At 39.8% G+C, this 27,888-nt stretch overlaps 1 protein-coding gene across 2 annotated transcripts in view; it reads left to right on the top strand.

Annotated features, from left to right (window-relative positions):
- Positions 1–27,888, top strand: part of tgfb2 (transforming growth factor, beta 2) — a 96,347-nt gene that overhangs the window by 13,662 nt on the left and 54,797 nt on the right. For both annotated transcript variants that reach the window (XM_072580762.1, XM_072580761.1), the window contains one exon: positions 17,760–17,923. In XM_072580762.1, the coding sequence (XP_072436863.1) occupies positions 17,760–17,923 (164 nt within the window). The remainder of the gene's footprint in view (positions 1–17,759; positions 17,924–27,888) is intronic.

Genomic DNA, 27,888 nt, shown 5'->3' with positions numbered 1-27,888 from the left:
GAATATGGATGTTGCTAGCTAGGCCAGAATTTATTGCCATTCTTTAATTGCACAGAGGGCAATTAAGTGTCAACAGCATTATTGTGGGTGTGGAGGCCACATCAGGTAAGGACAGCAGCTACCTTCCCTAAAGGACATTAATAAACCAGAGATGTAATAGTTAACATCAGATGCTTAATTCCAGCATCATATTGAATTCAACTTCTACTATCTGCCTTGCTGGGATTCAGACATGGGTCCCCAGAACATTACCTGTGTCTACTAATACCTCTAGATCATCACCTCCCCCAACTAATTGTGACAGTCTTCCCTCTCATAAAACAATTAAGTGAGACATACTGAACAAAAGCACATCAAAGCCATACTGTTGGATAATGGCTACCCTGATCAGATTACACCCAATTGAATAAAACAGTATATAAATTTCAGTGCCAGTGTGATGCCATGTTTGTGGACCATCTGTTCCAAAGACTGACAGACTATATCCAACAAGATGTTCCTTCTTCCATTTGTAACAAACAATTTGTTGACTGTACTCAACCAGTCTGTGCTTGCAAAACATGCAACACACTGTGCAACATTATGTGTCATTCTGCAATTCAACAATGTTTGCTGTATAATCCTGAGTGTGCAAGCAATTATATTAATAGTCAGAATACCATAAGATATAGGAGCAGAATTAGGCAATCTAGCCCATCAAATCTGCTCCATCATTCGATATGTTTCTCAGTACCATTCTCATGCCTTCTCCCACATCGTTTGATCCTTTTACTAATCAACAGCCTATCTATCTCTGTCTTAAATACACTCAATTATTTGCCTTCCATAGCCTTCCGCAACCATGAATTCCACAAATTCACCACTCCCTGGCTGAAGAAATCCTTCCACATCTCTGTTCTAAAGGGTCACTGCTTCACTCTGAGGCTGTGCTTTCAGGTCCTGGTCTCTCCTAATAATTTTGGATATCAGTCAGGCTCACAGTATGGTGAATACGTATATACTGGAGGTACACATATTAATAGAGTGGATCTTGCTCCTTACAGACAGAGCAGGTACATACACACTGTACCTATTTCAGTTTAACAAAATCAGTGACAGCCATTGACTGATTCATTTTTCAGGGCATTAATCTGACTCATTAAAGTTAATTGGCCTGGTTTAAAATTTAAACAAAGCCTTGCCGTTATTTCTCAATTGAATTCACAGTGATATTCTCCATGGCAATATTTCTATCAATCAGAGTCCTCTTGTCAAACAATCAGCACTCTCCTGTCACCTGGTATAAATGTTATTTTTTTCCATTTAATTGGTATTCTTGTGAATTGTCCTGATGAGCATTTGATGAAAAGCTTCAACAAAATAGGTCTTTTTTCAATAATACATAAATGCAAAAGTTGGTGTTACTAAGTGACTGCATCAAGTTGGCGCGAATAAGAAAGAAGTTTCTGAAATCAAAAAGTAGCCATTGAGAAAAGTGCTCAAGGAAAAAGAAAGATCCTTATTAGAAGATGTGAGGGGAGGATTAAGGTAGGGGTGAGGCAGGAGCAAGGAGCCCAGAAAAAGGACCAGAGCACATATGTCTGCCTAGGAGGTCATGGACCAGTGGCCAGTTCACCATACGTATGGTCTTTGGATGTGTAGCTGTCACTTATCCAGTGACCTTGGCTGAGTTTGTGCAGATATTGATGGCTTCCCATTCGTGTATGCTAATTGAATTTGCCTGCTTCAGGAGCAATGAGTTAGTGACCTTGTCCTTCCATGAGATGCAAAGGATGCATAGGAGATGACAAAGATGGAAACCTTCCTGCCTAGTGTACATTGTCCAGATCTTATTGTTGTAGAGGAGTGTTCTGAGGATGCTGCATAGTAAACCCTAGTTTTGATGTTCTCAGTTAGGTTGTGATTATTCATTCTCTCTTATTCAGTTGAAGCTTTTGTGATATGTGTGTTGATTTACGTACCAAGTGACATAGTGCTGCTGACTGTGGAGGCGGGAGATGAGAAGCTGGCAATATCCTCCATAGTCACATTAACAGGGCTGATCAATGGCAGTATGGCAATATCCTGCACCATGATGTTCTTCCTCATGCACGTGGTCAAATCAGTCTCTTTACACATGTGAGAGAAGCTGTCCATTTGCCACTGAATGTGTGTCTTAGCATGGAATACTAATACAGCATTAGAGTGTAGACAACCCTCCGTGAGGTCTGAATGCACTTTTATCTTGGATCTCAAATGGGCAAGGATGACTAGCTTTCTGTCTATTCTGACATCTTCTGTAGATGACCTGAAGATATATGATAGCAGCAAAGAAAAGGATGTGTCAAAGGACATCAGTATTTGATTATTCCCACTGTGAATGTTAAAGGCTTGTAATGTTGTGCTGTCCTAATTAATCTTACCCTTTACAAAAAGAGTATAATGCAGTGAGCCAGAAGTCAATTTTCTGCTGCTGTTTAAATAAACCACCTCTTCTTACATAGTTGAGAGTCTGGTGCTGGAAAAGTACAGCAGGTCAGGCAGCATCCGAGGATATTTCAGGCATAAGCCCTTCAGCCATTCCTGATGAAGGGCTTATGCCCAAAATGTCGATTCTCCTACTCCTTAGATGCTGCCTGACCTGCTGTGCTTTTCCAGCAACACATTATCGGCTCTGATCTCCACTAACTGCAGCCCTCACTTTCTCTTTCTTACATAGTTGAATGACTTGCTGTCACCAATAAAGACAATGTCTTCTTTGTTCATGGATTTTTCTCTTACTGCAGAAAATCATGCCAAATATAGATCTCCCAGTCCTGAGGCCACACTGGGAGGCAGTCAACAGCATGGTCTGGTATAGTCCCAAGATTCCCAGCAAGGAGATGCCTCAATATTTGATGCACTCACTACAGTTGACCCCGGTCATGTACAAGGGTCACAATCTACGCATCTGCTTCTCATGAGTCACTGCTCTTCCCTCTGGTAGAAACAGCAGTTTTTTCAGACACTGCCTAACTGCCAGTTCACCAAGCTTGATAAATTCCGGTGGTATATCATCAGCATGTGGAGGAAGTCAATTGCTTTGCTAATCTGCCCTGTTGTGAGTTTGATATTATCCTCTTCCATGATAGGCAGGCATTCTGTAGAGTCTAATTCTTCCTTGATGACAGAGTTCTCCCTAGGGTACAACTCAAGGCAGGGTTCCACCATCTGACCAACTGTTTACTGCAGTCAGTGATGATCCCCCCAGGCTTTGTTTTGAATGTTTTCATTTTTTTTTGTTGATGGACTTATTGCCTTTTTGATAATTTTGTACAGTTATAGCATTCCATGTGTCGAAGGACATCTGGATATTCTGGCAAAGTTACAAACTGTAGTTATTGACATGCTTTCTATTTGAGCTGCTATTATTGCATTCACTATCTTCTTTCTTGGATCTCTCTTACAAATAATGAGAACAGACCACTTGAATTCAATGACAAGTACCATCTCAATGATTTTAACCACAAAACAGTCAGCAATTTCCCATTCTTGTTTCCCATATATTTCGAGTGTTACTGTGGATGGTATCTCCCAGTATCTTTCATTTCCCTCATGCACTTTGTTTGTGAAGGCTTGAAGATACCAAGAATCAGCTAAGTTGAGGATTTGTTTTATATCTCAGCAGGCAGTACCAGTGATGTTGATGTAGAGACAGCATTTCAGCTTTCAATGAGAATCATGAAGTTTTGCACCCTAACCCTGGTGAATACCAGGTAGGGATCTGTATCACAGTATCTGTCAATCAGATTCAGTTGGTGCCAATGCGCTGAACTTCAATGTCTCCAGACACCTTGTGGAAAAGAAGCTTTGAGTTACACAAAACTATTAGCAGCATAGCACAAGTAGTCTCAGTCCATTGTCATTTATCTTTCCCAGATCATAACATCCAATGCAGGAGGGCCTTGTCTCATGCACTGTTACAACTGAATTCCCTCAGTGAGTAAAGATAATCTTACTTAGTGATTCTGGTGATAGCAGTGCCAGGCTTCTCATAGTACTGCTGTAGTGGAGCATACATTGGAGAATAAATACTTATGAGGCTAATAGCCCTGTTTGAGTTGAGATTCTGAACCATTTGTGGAGGGTTCCATCATCAATAGTGGCAAGTTACTTACAACAAAGCCTACACTTTGCTTACATGTTTCCTCTGAAGTCTTCCAGCTGTACAAGACACTGGTAAGGCCACAGCTGGAGTATTGCATGCAGTTATGGTCACCGCATTATAGGAAGGATGTGGAAGCTTTGGAAAGGGTTCAGAGGAGATTTACAAGGATGTTGCCTGGTATGGTAGGAAGGTCTTACGAGAAAAGGCTGTGGGAACTGAGGCTGTTTTCGTTGGAAAAGAAGTTGAGAGGTGACTTAATCAGATGTATTAAATAATCAGATGGTTAGATAGGGTGGGCAGTGAGAGCCTTTTTCCTTGGATGGTGAAGGATAACACCAAGAGACATAGCTTTAAATTGAGGGGTGATAAATTTAGGACAGATGTCAGAGGTAGTTTCTTCACTCAGAGAGTAGTAAGGGTGTGGAACAGCCTGCCTGAAATAGTAGTAGACTCACTGACACTAAGGCATTTAAATTGGCATTGGACATACGTATGTATAATAATGGAATGGTGTAGGTTAGATGGGCGTCAGATTATTTTCACAGGTCGGCGCAACACCAAAGGGCCTGTACTGTGCTGTAACATTCTTTGTTCTATGTTCTTCCTTTGCTGGTTGAACCTGGGATCCTTTCAGCGTTCTGCTCGTTGTGTCAGTGGTCTCTGGAAGACAAAGTGCATCTATATTCACCCTATCAGGTTCCTTATCACTTACTACAGTAAATGTGAAATGCACATTATCAACCAGCTATATTCTTCTCTCAAAGCAGTGCTTGCTGATGGAAGACTTAACTTCTTTTTTGCTTAATGTGACAGATTATGTCCACTTGTTGAGTAAAACTCTAATCTGTATTGAAGGAGAAAGGTAGAGGCAGATCAGTTCTTTATCCATTAGAGACAGTCAGATTTGAGCTGGCCAATGCTGACCAGTGGGTCACAATGGACTGTCCCACCAAGGAAGGCTACTTGAAATTCCCCTTCTCTCGACCAATAGACTGGGCTTATCGATTGTAACTTTCATGTTGTAGTGACATTCTGCAGCAAAACTGAAGTGTTCTCTCCAGGATGCAAGCCTGGGCAAAGCTTACGGAGACCTTGGGCAGCCCAAAGATTAGGTTGCCCTCGTAACCGCTCCAAATGAGTATAATGGAACACAAAGCACTGTGTTTGGGATGTGCTTGGTTTCAGGAGTTGCTGGAAAGTTGCTGCCAAATTTGTATTTAAACCAGAAAGTGACTTTGGCAGCCAAGGCAGCATGGTGAAAGGCAGCAGAGCATTCATTGATGGAATGGCCTGTAGTTACTGCTTCATGAGGCAGGCAGGATGGGTCCCTGCAGAGTACCACTTCCTTCCCCCCCCTCCACCGCCTCTCTGTCTGACACCAAGAGGCCACTTCTAAACAGTCACACTGGGTTCATTGACACCTGCATCAACCCAAAGACTGACTGAATAATCTGAATGTGGAAAGGTAGCCCTGGTGCTGCCCCCATTTCACTGCTGCAAAAATAGTCCATAAAGGGATGAAGCCAAGAAACTGGGTGTCCCTGCCACTGGAGCAACTTTGTGTCCCCCTGCCAACATGTTTTTGGAGCAGTTTTGTGCTGATGATTTTTATGCTATCAGCACCAAAATGTTGACAGTCCATCAGTATACGTGGATTAATGGTCTAAAATGATATTTCCATAGACCAGCAGGTCCCTTGGAGCTGGTCTTGATCTGCCATAAATATTTTTTCCAGAAGCATACCATGAATCTCGTTATGCCACATTCCAGGCAAAGTTATGCTGGTAGAGTACAAGCAGGTTCAAGGAATTTCCTGGCCATAGTTTCCTCCACGTGATTGGAAATGTACTGTAGGTCTCAAGAAAATGAATTCTTGTGGAGTGAGTTTTCCTGAAAAGCAGCAGTACCGTTTACAGTCAGGAGGTGACTTACCTGAGTGCAGTTTTGGGAAATAAGTTCACCGTTTCAAAGGCAGCATTAGGACATTAGTTTGTTTACAACTCCAACTTATTTAAACGCAGACTGGGGTGGAAGCTGGTGATAGTGGATTAGCTGTCTGTTTTCATATGGAACAGATATTTGAGTGGCATGGAAAACAGGCAACCATTTCATTACCTCATATTTATACCACACTGAAACAAATTAATCCAGATACAAAAGGAGCAGTTTCTGGATTTGAAGCAAATGTTCCTTGCCACCAAGGTTGGTTCAATGGCTTATACGTAGCACTGCAAAGCGTTAACTTACTTGAGCAGCATCAATTGCAAATTAATTCCACTCCTTATGAAGGATTGTGGAATTTAAAGCTCCTCTTATTTTATGAGAAAGGTGTATGGAAACTAATATTGCCAAGTGAAGTTTTTGCAAAATAAATACCACACGACATTCTGCAACCCTCCCTCAAGTCTTATTTATGGCTTCTAAAATATTTTCTAATCAGTCAGAATGACAGCACGAAACAGTTGTCATCATTTGTGTGCCTATAAAGTTAGCTTCCATTGTTCAAACTAAACGTAGATTGAAACAACTCAGAAATCCTTGAAAAGAGAAATAGTAACAATAAAGATCTAATTGATTCAATTGATCTAATTGATAAAGCTCTAATTTGATTCATTTTCTCAACATAGACTGTGGTAACTGTGGCTGAATGTTTTTGAAGGGTAGTGCTACATGAATGAATCAGGCATGTTAGATATTTTTAAGTATGTCTGCACAGGTATCCTGCTTTATTCCCTTCATTTACCTGCAGCCCATCTGAATCCCTTCTGATGCTCCATGCTGTGTTGGGTAGATAAGTGATATGATATGTGATTCCCTTTAGTTTATCTTTTGGATCAAAACAGGTTTAAATTCTTGGATTTGATATTGAGTTATAATCTTAGGACTAGAGTAATGTTTGGAACTCACATGTGGGCCATGGAATCCAGCATATTATCGTGCCATGTGCTGGACCATGTATTACAGCACATTGGTGTAACAATACACCATACCACCATGGCAATAAGCCTCCTTTCACCCTTTAAAGTCAAATATATTTTTGCGTGTTACACAAAATAAACACAAAATTAGAACTTGCTGTTATTCCTGTTAGTAAAAACCAGGATAAAGCACAAAACTTCAAACCAGGGACTGAATTTAACAGTCAGCATGTAAATCCAAAATATGAATTACATAATTTAACAATAAGAAGTTATTATTAGCAACTCAATATTTGTTTTGAAAATGTCAACACAAATGTAATGACCGTGATGATTATGTGGGAATGCAACGTTTCCTATAAACTAAAAGATTAGACTTTACCAATAGGTAGATTAGAAAAAGACCAAAATCCACCTAGTTCATATTCTATCATTTAGAAATGTTACATGATACAATGGAATGGGAATATTAACAAATCTTGGCATCCCATTTCTATCAATCAGTTTGCTATAGACCCAAACATGAGGTGAGAGAAATCAGTAATGATGGAAGGTTTTGTGAGCCACAACTCAAAGGTTATTTATTCCTCAAAAGCATGCTTCAGTTTCCATATGTCATTCCTCAAATGATTCACACACCATTCAGATGCATCAATATTATGACAGAATTCTATCTATTTTGCATTTGAAATAAGATGTAAATGTGAATTATGAAAGATGAACTGTAATTTCACATTTTTCCCTGTTAGTATAACAGCACAGCAACATAAATCAAGAACAAGCAAATGAAAAGACTTGTATTTCAAAGTTTTGCTGAAAGAAAGAGACGTGGGGGCTAAATTTTGCCAAAGATTATGTTAAGTGTCAATTTCAGGAAGTTTCACAGAGGGTCTCCCTCCATGAGCTCTAGCAAGTTATCTCACATAATGTTCCGCTGCTCACCTCATTATGGATGCACCACGCCGGAAATCGCTCACTTGCACTATCAGTCTACTGACCAGCAGCAGAAGTATTGACAAGAACTTCTGGGATTTATTCCCCTAGTGCCATATTCAAACTCCAACTGTGCACCAGGTCAAATACTGCCAGCCACAAATAACCCTTCACACAGTGGGAGGGAAGTGTAAAAGCAAGGCTTGCAAGGCCACATAGTTGGTACTGGTGACACTTCATTGGACATAGATATGCGAATTCATAGAAGGTATTGCCACTTTATATTATCACCAACTTGTTTGACTGTTCTTGTAACTGCAGCTACAAGATTGAAGTTACAAGGGTTACCCATCCTTAGCATCATACCAGTTTAAATCTTTGAAGGATTGCTACTCTTTTCTTGTCCAACATAACATCTTGTCTTGGGGGATATCAGAGCATCACGTATTGTAAAGGCGACAAACATTTGTTAACATTAACTTTTATTAAACAAAAGGAAAAGCTAAGGAGCAGCTAATATAAAAAAAAAGCTGTATTTGCTTCTGGCAATAAATAGGGGCTGCATGCCCTTCAGCCAACAACAGATTTACAGTCAATGATTGATGACCTCTTCCAACTTATACCAATTGGATCCAGATATGTGTTAAGTTCTGTCTGACATCTTGTGCCTGGGCTGTCATAGTAAAGGTACCATTCTTCCTGCTCGATATCCTCATCTTCCACCTTTGGAGACTGCTTACACTCTCACAGCACCCATTATATTCCCTCCACTTTGGCAAAGCACAGCTTGCAAAGATTATGTGGCACACTACATGTCTGGAGTATACGACAACCCTCCTCGCCCATATACAGACCCAGATATCAGAACCTAACTTTCAGGAGGCCTGTTATCTGTTCTACCACAGCCCTTGGCCTTGTCAAAGGCAGAGTAACATTATATTTGTGCTCAGCCTTAATGAGGGGAACTTCTGTAACTCCTCCTCATCCTGTGGGGACCTTCAGCTACAAATTCTTCATGTAGAGACAGTTCAATAGCTGCTAGAGTTTGCTGCTGGCCTTGGGCTTACTGGTTCATTTGTTCTTCCTCAGTTTCTCTGTGCCTTCAGTGAGGATAAACCCTGCTGTGACTGGACCCATTACCCATGATTGCAATGAACCTGAGTGAGTGATATCAGAAACAACAGGGGTCTTTAATAAAGTGAGCAGTCAGCATTTGACTTACTCACATTTGGAATAGTCCTTGTTGCATTGGCACATGGAGGACCCTGACAAGGAGGGTTTCTGTCCATGGACTTCTGGTGTAGTGGACCTTGTTTCAATGTTTGTAACACAAGCCATATCACACAAATACAGGAGGAGATTGGAGATGTGGTAGGATTACTGAAACCATGCGCCAACATCTCCCCGCCTCCCCCCCCCCCCCCCCCCCCGGCCCCAACACCCATCCCCACCTCACCCAATAAAAGGCAAAATTCCATGCACGAGTATGTTGTTAAATATTGTTAAAGGTGAGAGGATATCAGTCTGTGCCTGTGTGCAGCCTCTGAGACTGTAGATTGTCTTTGTGAATTGTGGCCTTCAGGTGACACTCTTGAGGTTAACTGCAATTACTTCAGCCTCAAGAAGATGATTGTGATCATGATGCAGTGACAATGACGTGGTCAAGGCTGCTTGTGACCAGGATTTGTCATCAACACAGTTGGTTACTGATTGTGGTTCACATACAAAATTCTATGATTATAATGTCTTTAACCTGTACTGTGTAAGTGCTTGATAAATGGTATTGGCCCTTGAAGATCCTCAAATCACTTATACACAGAGCCGGCCCTTTCAGTCAGGAGGAAAGTTTACTCTGCCCACTCCAGGCATGGTGCGGCCATTTTTAATTCCCAATGTGCATTTGCAATTGCGATTGAGATGAAGATGCAAGCTAATGCCTGTCACACTTTGCAGAGTGACTAGCAGGCTCAGCCTGCTAATATAGATGATCTTCCGAAACCTTCAAATTCCTTTCTTCTTTGCATTTCCTGTCAACGCCTTCATTCCAAATGTTCTCACCCAATATTTTCATTTAAACCTTCATTTACCAACATTATCCCCTGAGTCCCAGTCCTACAGTTTAGTTATGCCAACTGTCATGATGTACTGTTCCCCCAATGAAGCCACGGTGGTGATGAGCATTGATAAAACACCCTTCCCACAGTAAACTGTGGCCTCCAATGCATTATAGTTTCTCACCCTTCTACGTATTGAGTTATAAGCCTTTACAGTTTGTGTCCACTCAACATCCCATTTTGTGTTCTCAAATTCCCACAATTGACTTTCCCACCACAGTAGTGTACCTGATAAACCTGCTTGACTTCAAGTCAACTAGAACCCATAGTCTGACTCTGTCCCACCCCCGATCAACTTGAAAGGAGAGGTCATACTGTTGCATGATAAAACCCCTAATTGAACACTGTGCAACTCAGTGACTGACTTACTGCTAATCCCCAGATTGTCTGCACTGATCCTACAGGTCTGACCATGATCCAATCCCTGGGCTAAAGTTATACAGAATTCCTGACCTCGAATGCCCCAAGTGACTGACTGATCACATTCAAGCACATGGACTGAGATTATACAATGCTCTGAACTGAATATGGCAGAACCCCCTGACTAATGACGCCAGATCCTTAACTTGATTGAAACCTGCTTCCTTTAGACTTTGACACATGGAAATGTATTCGAAGCAAATTCAGTGAGTTTGCCACATAAGCTGCGGGCACATGTCTGTAATTGTGATATTATTGTGAAATGGTGCTGTTGACACATAGCTACACCCTTGCCTGGCAACCATGACAAACTGCCTGCCTTTGTATCTGTGCTAAAGGGCAAAGCCACACAGGGCAAAGATGCTATGAGCATGAAAGTAGGCTCAAAGTGAGTGAGTGCTAAAAGAACAGGCTAAGAGCTCTGAGATGCACTGTTCCAATGCACAAGCTGGGTGCCTGTGTCTATGTAAGAACTGGCCTGGCAGCAACATTGCCACAGAAGGTGTCAGTGAATTCCAAAGTACAATATTGAAAGGGTGAACTGTATCATATCTGAGTTGGAGATGTGCCATGTTGATGTGGTAAGGCTGGTACATGTCCAGTGCCAACCAAATGAATGAAGGATGTAGATGGTTGCTGTTCGTGAAGCATGCCATGAGATGTTGGGAAATACTGACCAAGATGGAGGTCTGGATGAGCAAGCAATGAACTGGAGGTGCTTGGTACGTGCACACACCTTCATCTCAGGAGTGACCAACATTAGTTTCTCTACACTGTGTGGGAAAATAGCAAACTGCATTGAAATAATGAGGTTATATAGTCATCATAACTTATTTGGGTAGAGTGCACCAATAATTGAGACCCACTCTTCCATTAACTGTCACAAATGTGTAATAATCCAACTAAACCCCAAGATTAGATTCCCTACAGTATGAAAAGGTCCCTACAGTGTGAAAAAGGCCCTTCAGCCCATCCAGTCCACACCAACACTCTGAAGAGTAATCCAACCTGACTCATTTCCCTCTGACTAATGCACTTAACACTATGGGCAATTTAGCTTGGCCAATTCACCTGCCTTGCACATCTTTGGATTGTGGGAGGAAACCGGAGCACCCAGACATGGGGAGACTGTGTAAACTCCACACAGTCACCCGAGGCTGGAATTGAACCTGGGACCGGAATTGAACCTGGGACCCTGGTGATGTGAGACAGCAATGCTAACTACTGAGCCACCGTGCCACCCATAGATGATCAAAATGCATGACTAACAGCTATTAAGAACAAAATGAATTCACACTGTGTTACATAGAGTCATAGAGATGTACAGCATGGAAACAGACCCTTCGGTCCAACCCGTCCATGCCGACCAAATATCCCAACCCAATCTAGTCCCACCTGCCAGCACCCAGCCCATGTCCCTCCAAACCCTTCCTATTCATATACCCATCCAAATGCCTTTTAAATGTTGGAATTGTATTAGCCTCCATCTCTTCCTCTGGCAGCTCATTCCATACATGTACCACCCTCTGCGTGAAAAAGTTGCCCCTTAGGTCTCTTTTATATCTTTTCCCTCTCACCCTAAACCTATGCCCTCTAGTTCTGGACTCCCCCACCCCAGAGAAAAGATTTTGTCTATTTATCCTATCCATGCCCCTCATAATTTTGTAAACTTCTATAAAGTCACCCCTCAACCTTTGACGCTCCATGGAAAACAGCCCCAGCCTGTTCAGCCTCTCCCTATAACTCAAATCCTCCAACCCTGGCAACAACCTTGTAAATCTTTTCTGAACCCTTTCAAGTTACATCATTAACAGGAAAATAACTGTTTATTGTAAATAAACATAGTCTTTAACAAATGGCAAACAAAACGGATTAGTCATGAATAAGATGCAGCTTAAAATATACTGCATTAAAACCCCAAACACATAACAGATTCATCCATAATTGAACAAAGACAGACAGCTTGACACAAATTTTACATGTGGGAAAATATAAACAGGAAAGCAAAAATTCTCTGGTTCAAACATCCGTACCACAATGGCAGAATGAGTGTTTTAAATTGTTACTTTGATGTTTCTTTGCGTTGATGACGTAATGTTGTCTGCAGTTGAGTGATAGTTGATCTCCCATTCAATAGCCAGTGGGGTGGATCCAGGTGTTTTTTTGTATTCAAATGTTTTCTAGTCAGAGTCTTTAAGTTCTGTCTTTTGTCACTCAGAGAGACAGAGAGAGATGCTTCTTGTTTGCAGGCTTCAGGATGTCTGAGTGCACTGCAATTACAGGTCTCTAACAAACTGCAGCCAGACCATTCCAAAGGCTGTTGTTAGGCAGTCTCTCCTGAACTCAAAGGCTCATGGTGCCACTTTGTCCCAAAATGTGTACACCTGATTCTTCTGAAAAGTGCCATAATCCCGTGCAACTGAAATGTGCACCATATAATCCCAAATGATTTTCAAGTTTCAACAATTCTCCTGGTAAATTTTATTATATAGTTATGTACAAGAAAGAGGAGGGACTAGTTCACTAGATCCATATATCCCATTGGATATGAAGCTAGATTTCAGATCTGAAATTTGAGCTCCTCTTCTGGGGTACACTGGAGAGAAGATCTGACACAGAGACAGAAGTGGTATCATGAAACCACATGCTCTTTCACTTCTGTTTGGAAACAAACTATTACATTTTTACTTCTGATTTGTCCATCACTCAAACTATTTACTTAATTTCCAAAACATAAACTAGCATTTTAGACGAAAAGAACTAATTTTGGGGAAATATTGAAGTCTGTCCAGAAAGGGTTAAGTGTGTCCTTCTGTAGTGGGAACATGAATTAGTTTAAACTGTAATTTTGTAAAAACAAGCCAAAACATCTGTTAGCCAAAGGTGTTGTCATGGTGACCTCTATATCCAAAAACATATTTCATGTAGGTTGGAGCAACTTGCTATCCAGGCCACTTACATCTGTTTTTATTGGCCAGTTTTTGTTTTGAGGTCACCTGGACTCTGTAGACTATGGAAAATAATCCAGAATGTAGGCAATGTCAAGATTTGTCTGGCAGCATTTCAAAGCCTATATTTGAAGGACTGCTGCTGATAATTGTCCGTTTGTCTTGCTACCAGATATTGAGAAGAACATACCACACGCAGCCAGGAGAACAAAATGTTACTCCATCAATATAAAGGATGGCTTAAATCAAAATGCTATATTCCCTATAATATTCCCTAAAACTAGAAAGTTGGAAGAAGAGTATGGTGTTCAATTCCTCTATTTGTCTGAGATCATGGCTAATCTGTATCTTTACCTCATTTACCCTCAGTTCATTTTGTTCCTTATCCCTTAATATATTTCTATCATAAATGTCCCTGACAAAAATCTACAAGTCTCAGCCTTGAAAATTTAAATTCATCTAGTCTTAGCAGCTTTTGGGAGGAGAGAGACCCAGACTTCTGTTACTCATTGTTTGAAGAAAAGCTTCCTGATTTCACATTACCCTGGCAATACTCTGGACTCCCCACCAGGGCTGCAGACTCCTACAATAACACTGTTAATTTGTTATGTTATCTTACATTTTATTATCCTTTTGGTTTGCTTGTACAATGTTCAGACTCTGTCATCTAGTTACAGGACTTCACTCAGAGGCTGCATTGAGCTTAATAGTATATTCTGTTAACTGTACATATATTCCCTCAACTCTAACTTCAAATGTTGAAGGTTGAAAGGTCAGAAAAGAATGGATTGATATGTATGATACCACTTCTAGAAAGTTGGATTTGTGACTGTCACAGCTTGAGAAAGGAATATTTCCTGTGTTTCCTGCTCAGTGCCTTGTGTACTTCCAGGAGAAGTATATTGCTGATTGTATTGTTTCTCAAGCTGGCTATAAGTGATGGGTGTTAAAATTGCAGTCTCATATAAGTGATACCGCTTCCTCCAAAAGGTGAAACACTACTGGACATGCACATTATTAGGATTCAAATGGACTTACAGTACATATATGGAATAATATACTGATTCGGGGAGTTAGATTTGTTCTAGTGAGTAGATAGGATGATGTCATTGACATGCATTGGTTTCTGGGGCACTTTATCAATGTCAGCTGTTATACTGAAGCTGGCACAGTTCCTCGAACACTCAGCCACCTACTCAGGAAATGTTTCTGGAGATGCAGCAGCCAAAACTCTGTATAATTGGCAACTCTCTACAATGATTTTCAAGTCAAATTTATGCGTTAAACTTGCGGTGAAAATTCCAGATAAAGCGAGTCAAATATTCACAAAGGAAGACTTGAATAAGATTGCCTCTGCAGAAAAAGACTATTCAGGACTTCACTATAAATAAGATGGAAGTTTTGTTCAAGCTGAAAGGCTTAAACAAATAGATCCTAAAGCAAAGTTGATATTTATTCCAGTATGAATCGACAGAACATCTGAGGGGCACTGAAAATCATTGAAAGAGTCATTGGGCACGATGAAGATATCAATGGATTAGAAACATTTTCATTTTCAAATGTAGAGTCAACAAGGTCATAGCTCATTAATTTTAATTTAATTTTATGCAAATTAATGTAACAATTACCAAGGATAAATTGAGGATTGTCTCTATAAACTGACCCAAGTTGACAGCAGACAACATAGCTTTCTTTGGGCAATATTCTGCCAGATTAAATTCCTTGACATCTTTTAGGATATAGCAACCCAAATAAACAGTGCTAATTCCTATCACGTGCAAAACGTGATTGAAGAATCTCTTCATAATTAGAATCTATGCTATGGGGATTAGGATAAAACTAGTGTATGGAACAGAAATTGGATAATGGATACAGCTGCTTAGGTATTGGTTATTGGGGTATTATTGGGGTCGTAGAGTTACGAATTCCGCGAGGAGTCCCAAGGCTCAGTGTTGGGGCCAGTGTCATTTCTAAAATGTACCAGTGGTGTGGATTCAGAAATTCTAATGCAAGCTTGTCAAATTTCATGACAATACCAGAAGTAAGAAGAACAGTTATTGTTTAGAATGAACAGATTAAATTAAGTTAAATGGTCTTTAATATTGGTAAATAAATTGTGACCTTGTGGTGGTAAAGCTAACATTATTTTGCTCTTTAACATTATCCACAGCACCAATGTGATGCTTATATTTGTTACAGGTTTCACTTTACTTGACTCAGAATTAAGTCCTAATATTAATATTGAATTGTTATGTTGTTAGTTAACTTATTTTTTGAGGAAAAGGGTTGAGTTTACACAAACATATTTCATATAATAATTCAACAATCAGAATGGAGAGTAGACAACAACTGAAAGAACAGCAAATGCTGTAAAACAGAAACAAAAACATAAGTTGCTGGAAAAGCTCAGCAGGTCAGGCAGCATCTGTAAAGAGAAATCACAGTTAATGTTTTAAGTCCAGTGACCCTTCCTCAGAACTGATTGTAGGTGGCATCCTTAGCTACCATCAGTTCTGAGGAAAGGACACCGACCCGAAATGTTAACATTGATTTCTCTTCATAGATGCTACCAGACCTGCTGAGCTTTTCCAGCAATTTCTGTTTTTGTTGGAGAGTAGACAAACTGTATTTATTCTTAATTTCCTCTTGTCTTTTTATTTCAAAAATTCATTGGCTCTCTATTGCATACAGTTCCATGACTTCCAATTGTTTTTCAATATAGTGCCCAAGTGTTTATAATTTGTGTATAACATTTGGCATTGAGTATTAGGAGGTTACTATACAATGGAAGTATCACAAGAGAGTCTGAACCTGTCCATTCTAAGATTCATACACATATCTCCAGCAGGGGCCACTGGATAATTTGGGTGCAGGAGCCCTAATCTACTTCATGTTAATTCTAATTATATCATACCCAACACTCTCCCAACAGAAAACAGGGAATTCAGAACACATCACATCAGGGAACTTCCTATCCTGTAACAGTAATTTGCTGAACCACTGGGAAACTGATGGAAACAGCTTGACTTTGATCTCCAGAGATGGAGGCACAATATGTTTGCACCATTCAAACTCGTCAATTATGTTTGCAGACACCTGCTATTACTTATATTACTTATTTTGCTCTAATACATAAAGGTTTTGAAAATTACCAGGAGATTTTAGTTTTTAAGTGGCTCAAGTATTGCAGTGGTTATTACAAATTAGTAGTTATCAGATTGTGGGACACCTTTGGTTAACAACTAAACCAGAGGACGGCTTTTCCATATCCACATGTTGAAGTCCTTAAGATACACTACCATTTTTCCAAAAGAAAAGGGAATTAAATTACAAGACTGGCAGAAAGAAGCCGTGAAATCAATGCCATGAATTTTAATTCAAACCGTTTCCCAACAGGAAAAGAGAACATATGTATGCAGGATAATACACAGTTGAGAAAAAGTAACAAGCTAGTTACTAAACTGAAGAATCCAGGTAATGTCAGAAGTGGCAAACGCGCAGCTCAAACTGTTCAGGGATTGAGCTGAACCTACAAGATTAAATTACAGCCTTTCACTTAATTTCTACCAATATTATTTGTTACATAATACTTTCTTCACTAATGCTTATGTTAATGCCTGATATCTTACAGAATGCAGTCTGTGCTGTTAAAATGAATTATTAGTTTGGCAGTTCCATTAGAGCAGATGTTTTATTAATATCCTGACTAACTGTGATGATACATTACTTGTGAAGTACTTGCTATGTGTTACACGGAAGGGCAAAATAAGGGGCCATTTAGAAGTTCTGAGGCAAAGTTATGGGGAATAGCGTCTTGTGTATTAGTGCTGTAGAGTTAAAGTATTGTAATAGTAACATTTTATTTTACAGTTCAGCAGTACAAATAGGTTTAGAGTGGTGCTGGAAAAGCACAGCAGGTCAGGCAGCATCCATGGAGCAGGAAAGTCGACATTTCAGGCAAAAGCCCTCCATCAGGAAAGGAGGCAGGGAGCCTGCACGGTGGAGAGAGAAATGATGCCTACTTTACATGGAAACCTGAGGCTTTTTACCCTCTGAAGCAAGTTGTTATTACATAATGCCAGGTTCAGAATGTGAAAACTATCATAATTGAATGGTTTATATTTAAATGATTGTTTACGAAACCTGGGAGCAGGGGTCATACACGATGCAATATGCAGGACATCTCTGATAACTGACTGAAACTAATACTTTGTATCCTGGCATCAATAGTTTTTACACATATACAAGCTGGTCTTTGCTGATATATTGACTTGCCATTACTCTGTGCTTTTTCATGTAGATGTCATCCCGTCCCAACAATATAACCCATACTTCAGACGTGTGTATTTAGATGTCACCTCAATGGAGAAAAATGTTTCGAACCTGGTGAAGGCAGAGTTCAGAGTGTTTCGTTTACAGAATCCAAAGGCGAAAGTAGAGGAACAACGAATAGAACTTTATCAGGTCATTTTTCATTTTCATTACGTTAATGCATTTAATGTTTATTTTATTTATAGCTAATTTAAACGTTTAGTAATTGTTGGATGTCCAAATATTGTGTATTAATTCATTGCGTAACTTTTGGAGAGACTTTTTATTGGAGAGAAACAATGTGCTCTACATATATGTATGTCAAATATTGAAATTATGTCTTTGGCATTTGGGGCTTGCTTTTATAAAATCTCACCAAAATATCCTAAACGCCTTGGAATTATTTTGTGCTGAGATTAGGTTGATGCATGATCCCAAGATGATTCAGCATAATACTTGGTAGCTGACTGGGGCGGTGATTAGCATTACTTGACATTTCTTAGTGAGCCATGTACTGCAAGACAAGAGTTTTTTTGTATTTCCAGCATTACAACCCCTCTTCTATTTTCATGATTTGCTGTAACTTTGAGATACGTCACTTTGGTATTAATGTGAGTCAGCAATCTGCTGTGTTACACTCAAAATGAAGAGACAATTGTAACATACAACAGTTGGTTTATTCTAATACTTAAAACGTTTAGAGCAAGTTTGTTTTTACTTCAAAGACTAAACTTCACTGAGTGCACTTCAAAATGCTGCCAGATTACCAACAAAATATTGCTAAAAAACTGTAACGTTTGTGGAAGGGAGTGTGTAATGCTACCAAATGTTATCTGCTTTGTACCCACATATCCCATCACAGCTTTTTGGCTTCAACAATATAACAACACATGTTCATTTCTCCTCTTTATCACAAGTAGTGAATGTATGGGGCAAACCAGCAGCGTAAATTAACTTAGGTGCCACTGCAATCTTCAGTATGACCAACTTTTTCTATGTCGTAGACAAAAGTCTTAAGTTTTAATTTATTTTCATGAACAAAAAATGAATTGTTGAAAAGCCTGAAATCTCATGGACTAAAAAATGACTTGTCTGATTTAATTATTTTAAAACAATGGCACTGGGATTCAAGGTTGTATTTAAGGTTATGTTTTGAATTGTTGATTTATATCCAAATTGTCAACTTTTTGGTGTTTATGAATTTTTAAAATATGACCTACTATACATTCAGTATTTGTGAGTTTTCAAGATCAGTATTGATGTACTGATATTTAACTAGTATAATATGGATTTACCAAAATATAAAGACAATTTATGAGGCAGAATGAGATAATAATATTTGATATGTTAAATATGATTTTCTCATTAAGCTGCGAGCCATGCTGAATATGATATTGAGAGTGTAATTTCTCTGTTCACAGTACTGGTCATAGGGGAGGGTATTTGTGTGTGTTCTTATGATATTCCTATTACACATGAGATTTAGCTACATTCATCTTGTTATGACTGTAAATGCTGGAGCAGTATGTGAAAGTAGAATGTCAGTATTGCTTCCAACTTTGGTGTTCCTAGTGAAAATGGTAGTATTATGGTGGATTAACATTGTGTCCACTTGTGTCAAACATAAAGCTGGTACACATCAGAAGCTGTGGCATGTGATGATGTCATTAGCTACATCAATGCAGCTGTCAAGATGCATATTAATTTTTGTCTGAATAAGTTTCCTTGGAAACACTTGCAAAAGTTCCTTATGTTGAAAATATGATGCAAATGCGAGTTTTTGGGGTTACTTTCAGCCTAAGGCCATATCTTGGATTAACTCCGATAACCAAGAAATGAAGAAACTATTGTGTAGAGTTAACAGCGGCTTAAATACAAAGCAAAATGGAACTGTGGCAGACTGGGAGAGCTTTAAAGCAACCACTTTATTATCAACAACTTGCCTTTATATTACACTTTCACCATTAGAAAACACTCAAAGGCACATCCCAGAACCTTTATGAAACAATATTTCACACTGAACAATGCAATAAGATATTAGGGCAGGTGATGAATGGTAGGTTTTTAAAAGCATTGTTGAGGAGGAAAGAGATGTAGAGAGGTTTTGAGAAGAAATTCCAGAGTCAAGAGACAAGGCAATGGAAGAAGTGACTACGCATAAACAACGAAATGTAGATGTGCAAGAGACCAGAACCAAAGAGGCACAGAGAGCAGTGGGGTTGCTGGAAGCTACAGAGAGAAGGAAGTGCATGGAGGGTTTTGAAAACAAGAAAGAGCATTTTGCAATCAAAACTTTACCTTTCCAAGAGCCAAAATTGGTCAGTGAGCACAGGGGTAAGTAAGACTTGGGCTGAGTTAATATACACGCAGAAGTGTTTTGGATTAAATCAAGTTCTTTTAGGGTTGATCAGGACAGTATTGGAATAATTGAGTGCACAGAAAACATAAGCCATGAGCTATGAGAAGAAGTACAGAAAGAGCTTATGAGGAATTTCAAGGCTGATAATAGAAAAGTTTCAGATGTAGGGCACATGGTTTATAATACAGATTCACCTGAATAATACTGGAAGTTAAAGGTTTATATCATGCAGACATGTTGCACAAACTAGGGGCTGATTTTCATTCAGGTTGATAGTGATAAGACCATGCCCCGCAGTTCCTATTTGCATGCCCTGACTATCATCCCCTCCATGCATTTGCAAAAGAGCTGTGGTAAGGAATAGACAGTTGATCTCCCTTTTCTAGAATGCAGCTTTGGAAAGAAGATCTGGAAGCAAATGGAGTGATTTTTGTCAAGAACCATCCCAAAGAGCACCTGTGACATGTGATACTGGGCTGTTATACAGATACACATCAGGATAAAGATCAACAAGCAGCTGTAATACTGAGCTATCATACAGATGCTCACAGTGATAAAGATCAACATACAGCTGGAATACCAACATCTCACTAAAAGATGCTGTTCGGTCTGCAGAAAGTCTGCTGGCCTATCGGTGCAAAGGCTGCATCATGACTGGGTGTTGCAGATTGGCCCATTCCATGGTCCAGTAGGAATGATTAAAACCATGATTTTTTTATGTGGATGGGTACAAATTCCCTGCCCAATTAAGGTGAATTCTCAGAACTGGCCATCCAGTTTGAGGAAAAGAGCCAGTGGAAGGCGGGTAACTGGGGCCGGGGGTGCTTCAGTCAGAAGATGCACTCTCAGAAACTTCTCTTAGACTTTATCTGAAAAAAGCAATAAAAAGCCAAGTTACCACAGTGGAGGATGGGAAGGCGTGGCTTGTGGGGTTATTGGGCCTATGTGTTGCAGCTGTCAGCTACACCCTCACTCAAGTGTGGACAAGCAGAGCAGGCTGGGGATGGTGGGGGCTGGGGGGGTGAGGCAAAGACATTGGCTTGCTGATATGTATCAGCTTCCAGGCAACTGATCCACTCCTTGCCATGTCTGCAAACAGGAGACTGGGAAATTGCAGTTGTCCTCCTCAAGGCCTACTCAGCAGACCTGTCAGTTAGCCAAGTTGTCTGACTTTCCAAGGCCCTGAATCCACATTCATCAGAATGATGTTGAGAACAGGGTCAGGATGTCAGCATGGTGGCTGGCCTTGTAATTTTCAAGTCTTGCTGCTCAGTTTCTGACGTAGTACAGCTTAAAAATTCAGCCTCTGGTTGGATTTTGTTGAGAACAGGAATTTGAGGGTTGATTTAATCAAGGTATTGGAAATGAAGACAACAATTTGCTAAGGTAGGCAAAGGGTTAGTTTAATGAGGAGAAAGTGAGGACTGTAGATGCTTGAGATCAGAGTCAAAAAGAGTGGTGCTAGAACAGCACAGCCAGTCAGGCAGCATCCGAAGAGCAGGAGAGAACCTGATGAAGGTTTTAAACAGCCCACCACAACATTGGCATCCCCTGCAGCTCCCATTGCGCTATTTCCAGACGGGGCTGACCAGATTCCAGTTTTCTCTTTCCCCCGGAGTGAGAATGCAACCTTTTGGGTAAGATTTTTCAGAGTTGGTTTTGGTAGTTGGAAATTTTCCCGATTCTGCACATCCAACAGGACAGCAGAAGTATCTGCTTGAATATGCATATGCATATGCTTGAAACAACGCCTGACCAGCTGTGCTTTTCTAGTATCACACTGAAGAAAATTATTGGTTAGATAACCTATTTCATCTGGTGGTAGAAGCCCTAACAAGGAGAAACAATCCTTAGGTTGGAGCTGAAGTATTTAGATGTTAAATCATGAAGCACTTCTTTATACAGAGGATAATAGGAATCTGGAATGTTGCAACAATCCTTAAAGGCTATGGATGCTGATCAATTGAAAACTTGAAGACTGGTTTGCGAGATTTTTCTTACAGGATCCAGATGAAAGGCAAATAGATAGAGTTGGGGAACTGAATAACCTACTCCTTTTCAAGTATTTCTGAGCTGATAACTATGACTGACCTGAGTCCAGCAATGTTCATTGCAAATTTTCTTTCCTTCCAATTTCACAATTATATCTGTACACGCAACAAATGTGGAGAATTGGAGTGTGGGCTTTCTCCTTTGTGATTCTGCCCAAAATAGCAGGGAAAATCAAAACAGCTAAGCCCCTTGCCCTAATCCGTAATCCTCAAAGGACTTTCTCCTGTTGGCCCCACTTACCCCCTTGTCCCAGGGTGGCCATGGGAAAGGTGACAGTAAAGGCCAAACTTCTGCTGTCCTGTTGGATGTGCAGAATCGGGAAAATTTCCAACTACCAAAACCAACTCTGAAAAATCTTACCCAAAAGGTTCCATTCTTACTCCGGGGGCAAGAGAAAACTGGAGTCTGGTCAGCCCCGTCTGGAAATAGTGCAATGGGAGCTGCAGGGGATGCCAATGTTGTGGTGGGCTGTTTAAAAAGCCTGTTTGTTTTTGGACCTATGCACTACAGGCAACCTTTACAAGCTTAGGAGAGTGGGAATGCGGGCATTGGATGGCAAACATGGAGGCACCAAGATGGGATATGATCTTGGTTGAGAGGGTGTAGTATTGCTGATCCACACAGGTCATTCCTTGAATGAGAAACTCACCTTCCTATCATTTCACTGAATTTGGTGGTGAAATAGCTTTCTTACCCTCTCCTGCCTTCCACTTCTCAGCATATTGTGGAAGTGGATCGAACCCTTTCATTGTCATTTAATTATGGACTTAATGGACCTAATGGCCTCATAAATACTATATTCCCCTCCCCCTTCCCTGTATTATGGGGACCAGACCATGCAAGTGTGTGAGCGTAGTAAGCCCCCAATAAAGAGTCACCGTGGGATTTTCCTTGGTGTTAAAAAGCAGGGGATTTAAATGATTTGACAGCTTGACAATTCCATCCACCTTGTGTATCGTTTATGCACATTCATGTCTCCTTTTAACAAGTCAGAAGTGCTAGTTGAACCTTTCCAAAAGGGTGTCTAACATCTGCAGAAAGACTCCTTCGGTTTAAAGCTTGTGACCTCATTCTTCAGGAATGTGGGATGAAAAATGCTTCTGACTGAAGACTGCTGTAGTTTTACTTACGGAAATGGCCAAAAATGTGAACCACCCCTGGTCCCTTGCTTTCCTCCTGTCTCCATGAAAGCTTGGACTTAAGTGCCAGGAAACAAGTGTAAAGGGCACCATTGTATTTCCTCCAGTAGAGTGACAGGATCTTGTAGCTGTCTTTCTCCCTCAAAACATTCAGCTGTTGAAGACCTCATTCTTAACAAAGGCCTTCTGAGGAGGCTTTCATGCTGCATGCTACTTTTGTTACATTTCCAATCCTTTTAGAGTTCTTTTGACCTCTTGTTCCCAATGCAGTTCTCTTAATTGCTTTGGTGATCCATCTTGAGGGAAGATATCCTGCCAAGAACCTGTTGTGTATATTCACTGAGCCCCATGGAAGGGTGTAGCAATGCACAGCATGTACCTGCATGCATGTGTACTGCGATGATGCACCAAAGGAAAAATGTGGGTGGCCGAATAGCTGTGTAGCACAAATGAACAGGCCAGGATATAGCAATATGTACCAAGGGAATTTCCGCGACCACTTCGGAATAATGACAGCATGAGGCGCAGCCTACGTTGTGATTAATTAGTGTCTCTGTTAAGCATAGCGTTATAAATCTGCCTGGAAATTCCTAAAAATGACTTCACACAAAATTTAGGCTGACCTCATTGGTGCATTGTATTAAGAATGCCATGAAAATCTTAGTAGCGTATGCCAGCTTCCTTATTTTCTCTGCATGAACATGATTTTAAGCATTCAAATTAGCACATACAAATAATTGACATGCCAGGGCTTCTTCAATGTTTAGTGCAAATCATTTTGATCCATCAAAATGCATTTAGAGACACAAAAAGATCGTTTTTCTCTGGGTGAATGGAAAAGGTTAATTCACTAACCATGAAACGCCAGAAATAACACCTTGGGTCCCACTGTGTATGAAATGTTATGGTAGACTTACTGCCCACATAGAAGTGGTGTAAGTTCAAGAAATTTGCATAAATTGCACTCTGGTACAGAATTGGGGCTCATTTAGTGAAAAACAGAGATTTACAGCAAAGATTCTATTGAATCAAAATAAGAGATTGAACTAATTTGGAGTGGAGTAAAAAAGCACTTAATGACGTACCCCTGAAATTTCTTACCTTTACACTTGAAATTGGCACTACACTGTGATTATGCTGTTTCTCTGGTAAAAATTTACAAGGCACGCTTTATATACATTAATTGTTTACAAGGAGCCATACAGTATAGGAGGGCATGTTTAATATGTTTTCTCTCCTGTTTATTGAATCTTAAATGGTCCTGTACGAGAGTTTATTTGGATTTCTTAAGTTTTGTACTTTTTATTGCAAGCTCTATCTTTAAAAGAATGCACTCATAAAGAAACTTGAAAAGGTTTATTTTGGAACTCTAAGATTTTAAACTTAATGGCCTCGTGTTTTATTGTGGATTGCTTTTACCTATTTTCATAGAAAGAAAATTACCTCAGATAGTGATGGCGAGACTTATTGATTTTTTTGGGCTGCTGTTTAATAATCTCAGTTAAGTCCTCTTATGTCAGTGCAGGAGTATCACAGTTTCATGTTTAGGTTGGAAATTGGAAAATGTCCTGATGTGATGCTGAAAATATAATTAAATCTTTGACTGCTGGATGGCTCTGTGCCATCAATATCATTTTATACTTTAAAAAAAACTAAAAATGGCTCAACAGCACAGTGATGACTTGGCATTGTGACAATATAGATAGTGGCACAGAATGATAGGATGTGCACAAATAGAAGCAGAGTAAGTCTTTGAATCTCTCAGGCCTTTTCTATCACTCACCTCAAACATTGGCTTCAAATTCTTGAACTCAGTCTGAATGTCAAGGTGAAATCGAGAACATAATCCACACTCCACACAACAGACAGGGTGGAAACTTTACAAGAGAGTCACTTGAAAGGTTGTAATTTTGCTGGTTTCCCAATTATTTGCAATTGACTCAAAACAAATTCTTTGGCCTTTCTCTCTCCTGGAGAATAGTTTACACAAGTAAAAAACATTGAAAGAAGTCAAATACTCCAGATGTTACAAGTCCATAGTAAAAGCAGAAAATGTTGGGAAAAACTCAGCAGGTCAAGCAGCATCTGCAGAGCAGGAGAAACATCAGATTAACGGTTTTAAATGTTACTTCTTCAGAAGAAGGATCACTGGACCTGAAACGTTGACTCTGCTTTCTCTCCACAAATGCTGGCAGACCTGCTGAGACTTTCTAGCAATTTTTAGAATTGTTTCTGATTTCCAGTTCTTTAGGTTTTTAAAGCATTTTACTGACAATGGAATGGCAGGAACAAACATGAAATTCCAGGAAAACAGTGGGAGCTGTGTCAGAACAGTACTGGAGTCAGGGAGGTTTTGCCAGCAGTGGGTAGAGGTCTAGGGGTGGCTTGTTTTAGCCCCTGGACGGTTCTGCACAGCCCTTTAGGAAGCCATTAGCAGTCAAATCACTTGACCAATCCTTGTGTCTTTAAAAGCACTTGAGAGCCTGATTTTCACCATAGCTTTGTAGTTCCATAGCTCATGCATGGTAAAACGCAGCACAGTGTTTCACTTTCATGAACTGTTGTTATAATTCTAACAGCATCTCCAGAAACCTCTGACTTTATTCAGCAAAAGTTAGTGTTCTTCTGCATTTACCTTTCCTGCTGCAAATTCCCCACTCAGCAAAAAGAAAAAAGGATTCTGATCACAAACTACATTGTTTCCGAATGTCCATAAGGCTATTTTTCCAGTCACTGGCTAGTTTATGTGCAAGTGGGAACTGGGAGAAAAATAGTCAATTCCACATGCAGCAAGTTTAATCTCTAACGCTGTAAACAATATAAAGCAATGAGGAAATCCAGCAATGTGTTGTGAAAGTATTGCTTATGTGCTGTAGTATAGTGCATTGCAGTCGACTAGAGTTTTCAAATCAACAGAGCTTTTATGACTGAAGAACTGGCATACTAAACAGTGTTTCTCTCCAGAAATGCTGCCAGGCCTGTTGAGTTTCTCCAGCGTTCTTTATGTTTGTTTTAGTTTCACTAACTTTTTTAATGTAAATCTTGTTGCGTGAATAAAATTTTAAACTATGACTTAAGACTTCGCTTCAAAAATGTGTATCATGCGTTTAGTCAGCCACAGATCAGTGAAGGCTGCCTTGAATCTTCCCAGAATGTGCTGCAGTGCAACCTATTAATACACAGCTCTTATATTATCTCATTTCAAGAGCTTATACATTCAAAACTAGTTTAGCTTTGTAATTATATGTTTCTAGGAAGCTTTTATTTTCACACAATAAAAGTTAAACAGTATCGCTATCCTTTGTATTGGAAGGCGAGATAGATTCGCTGCAAATAGCAGCTCTGCCAAAATTGAATTATGTCAATAATACCACTGACAGCATGTCTAGAAAATTCTAAGATTACTTCTTTTAATAAAATTCATTTTCATGGCAAGAGAAAAACACCTTTGAATAGTGATCTCTATCTGAAAAAAATAGGAGAGATATGAGGGTGGGCCAAGGCCTCCCAGAAGTGGCAGCATTCTTCACACTTTGCAGTTTGTTTTCACAAAGCAATCTCCTCATAAAATCAAATCAAAACTCTAATGTATTTTCAAGAGAAAGTGGTAGTCATTTAGGGTCAGAAAATTTGATCAAGAATCAAATATATTTTCCCAAGAGCCCCAGCCTTAAATGGTCCTGGGAGATCTGAACGTTTAGCTCATTCATAGTGGGGAAAAGATTTCTGAGACTGCAGCATTAGTCTGTGGGAATTGAAGAAGCTTTTACCTACTACAGTACACTGTATTGTGACTGTTGGATCATATACAGTCAAAATATGAATATAATCCAGAAGGGAGTCTGTTGGACAGTTTGAATTGATATTAACTTACAGCCTACATTCTACAGTTATCTGCTGGCAATAGCATTTTACTCAGCCTGGCATTGCTCTCCTTATCTACCCTGAAAATAATGATTTCCCAAAGCACAGGCAGTAAAGCTGATAGTCTCTCTACTTCTTGAAATGTGGAATGTATGAAGCCAGCCAGTATCTCAAAGAGTCAAGTTCTTGACTCCTAACCAAAAGACTGAATATTTTCATGAGCCCCTTTCACTGATTATTTTCTTTGGGAAAGTATTGTCCATTGTTAATGGGTTTGTTAGCTAAAGACACCATACAACATTCAGCTCAGGTGGGGGCCTGGTAGAATGTATTTTGACAATTAATTTTGTTGAAAGCCGTTATGGAAATGACTGCAGGTAAAATCATTCCAGCCCATCTTGTGTCAGTGGAATGGGAAGGATCAAATGGGGGCAGATGAGAAAATATATTCATTTTTAAAAAATTTAAAAGTCACATTTAAAGGATAAATATACATCCATTTTAAATGCAAAAGCATGAAATGTGAAGGTTTGTAAAGACTTTAGATCTGTACTGGGAACGTGATGCTCCTCAGACCATGTGCAAAGTAATATAGGCTGTGTTTCTACTGCAGTTCATGATGCTAACACAGTGTGGGCTAGAATCCCCTCTCGAATCCTCCTTGAAATGAGTGGGATCATGGTAGATAGTGAGAGGAAATGGGA

Source organism: Chiloscyllium punctatum, chromosome 11, assembly GCF_047496795.1.
Source record: "Chiloscyllium punctatum isolate Juve2018m chromosome 11, sChiPun1.3, whole genome shotgun sequence".
Lineage (NCBI taxonomy): Eukaryota > Metazoa > Chordata > Chondrichthyes > Orectolobiformes > Hemiscylliidae > Chiloscyllium > Chiloscyllium punctatum.
Note: the sequence above shows the minus strand (reverse complement) of the source record. Positions and strands in the feature narration are given on the sequence as shown.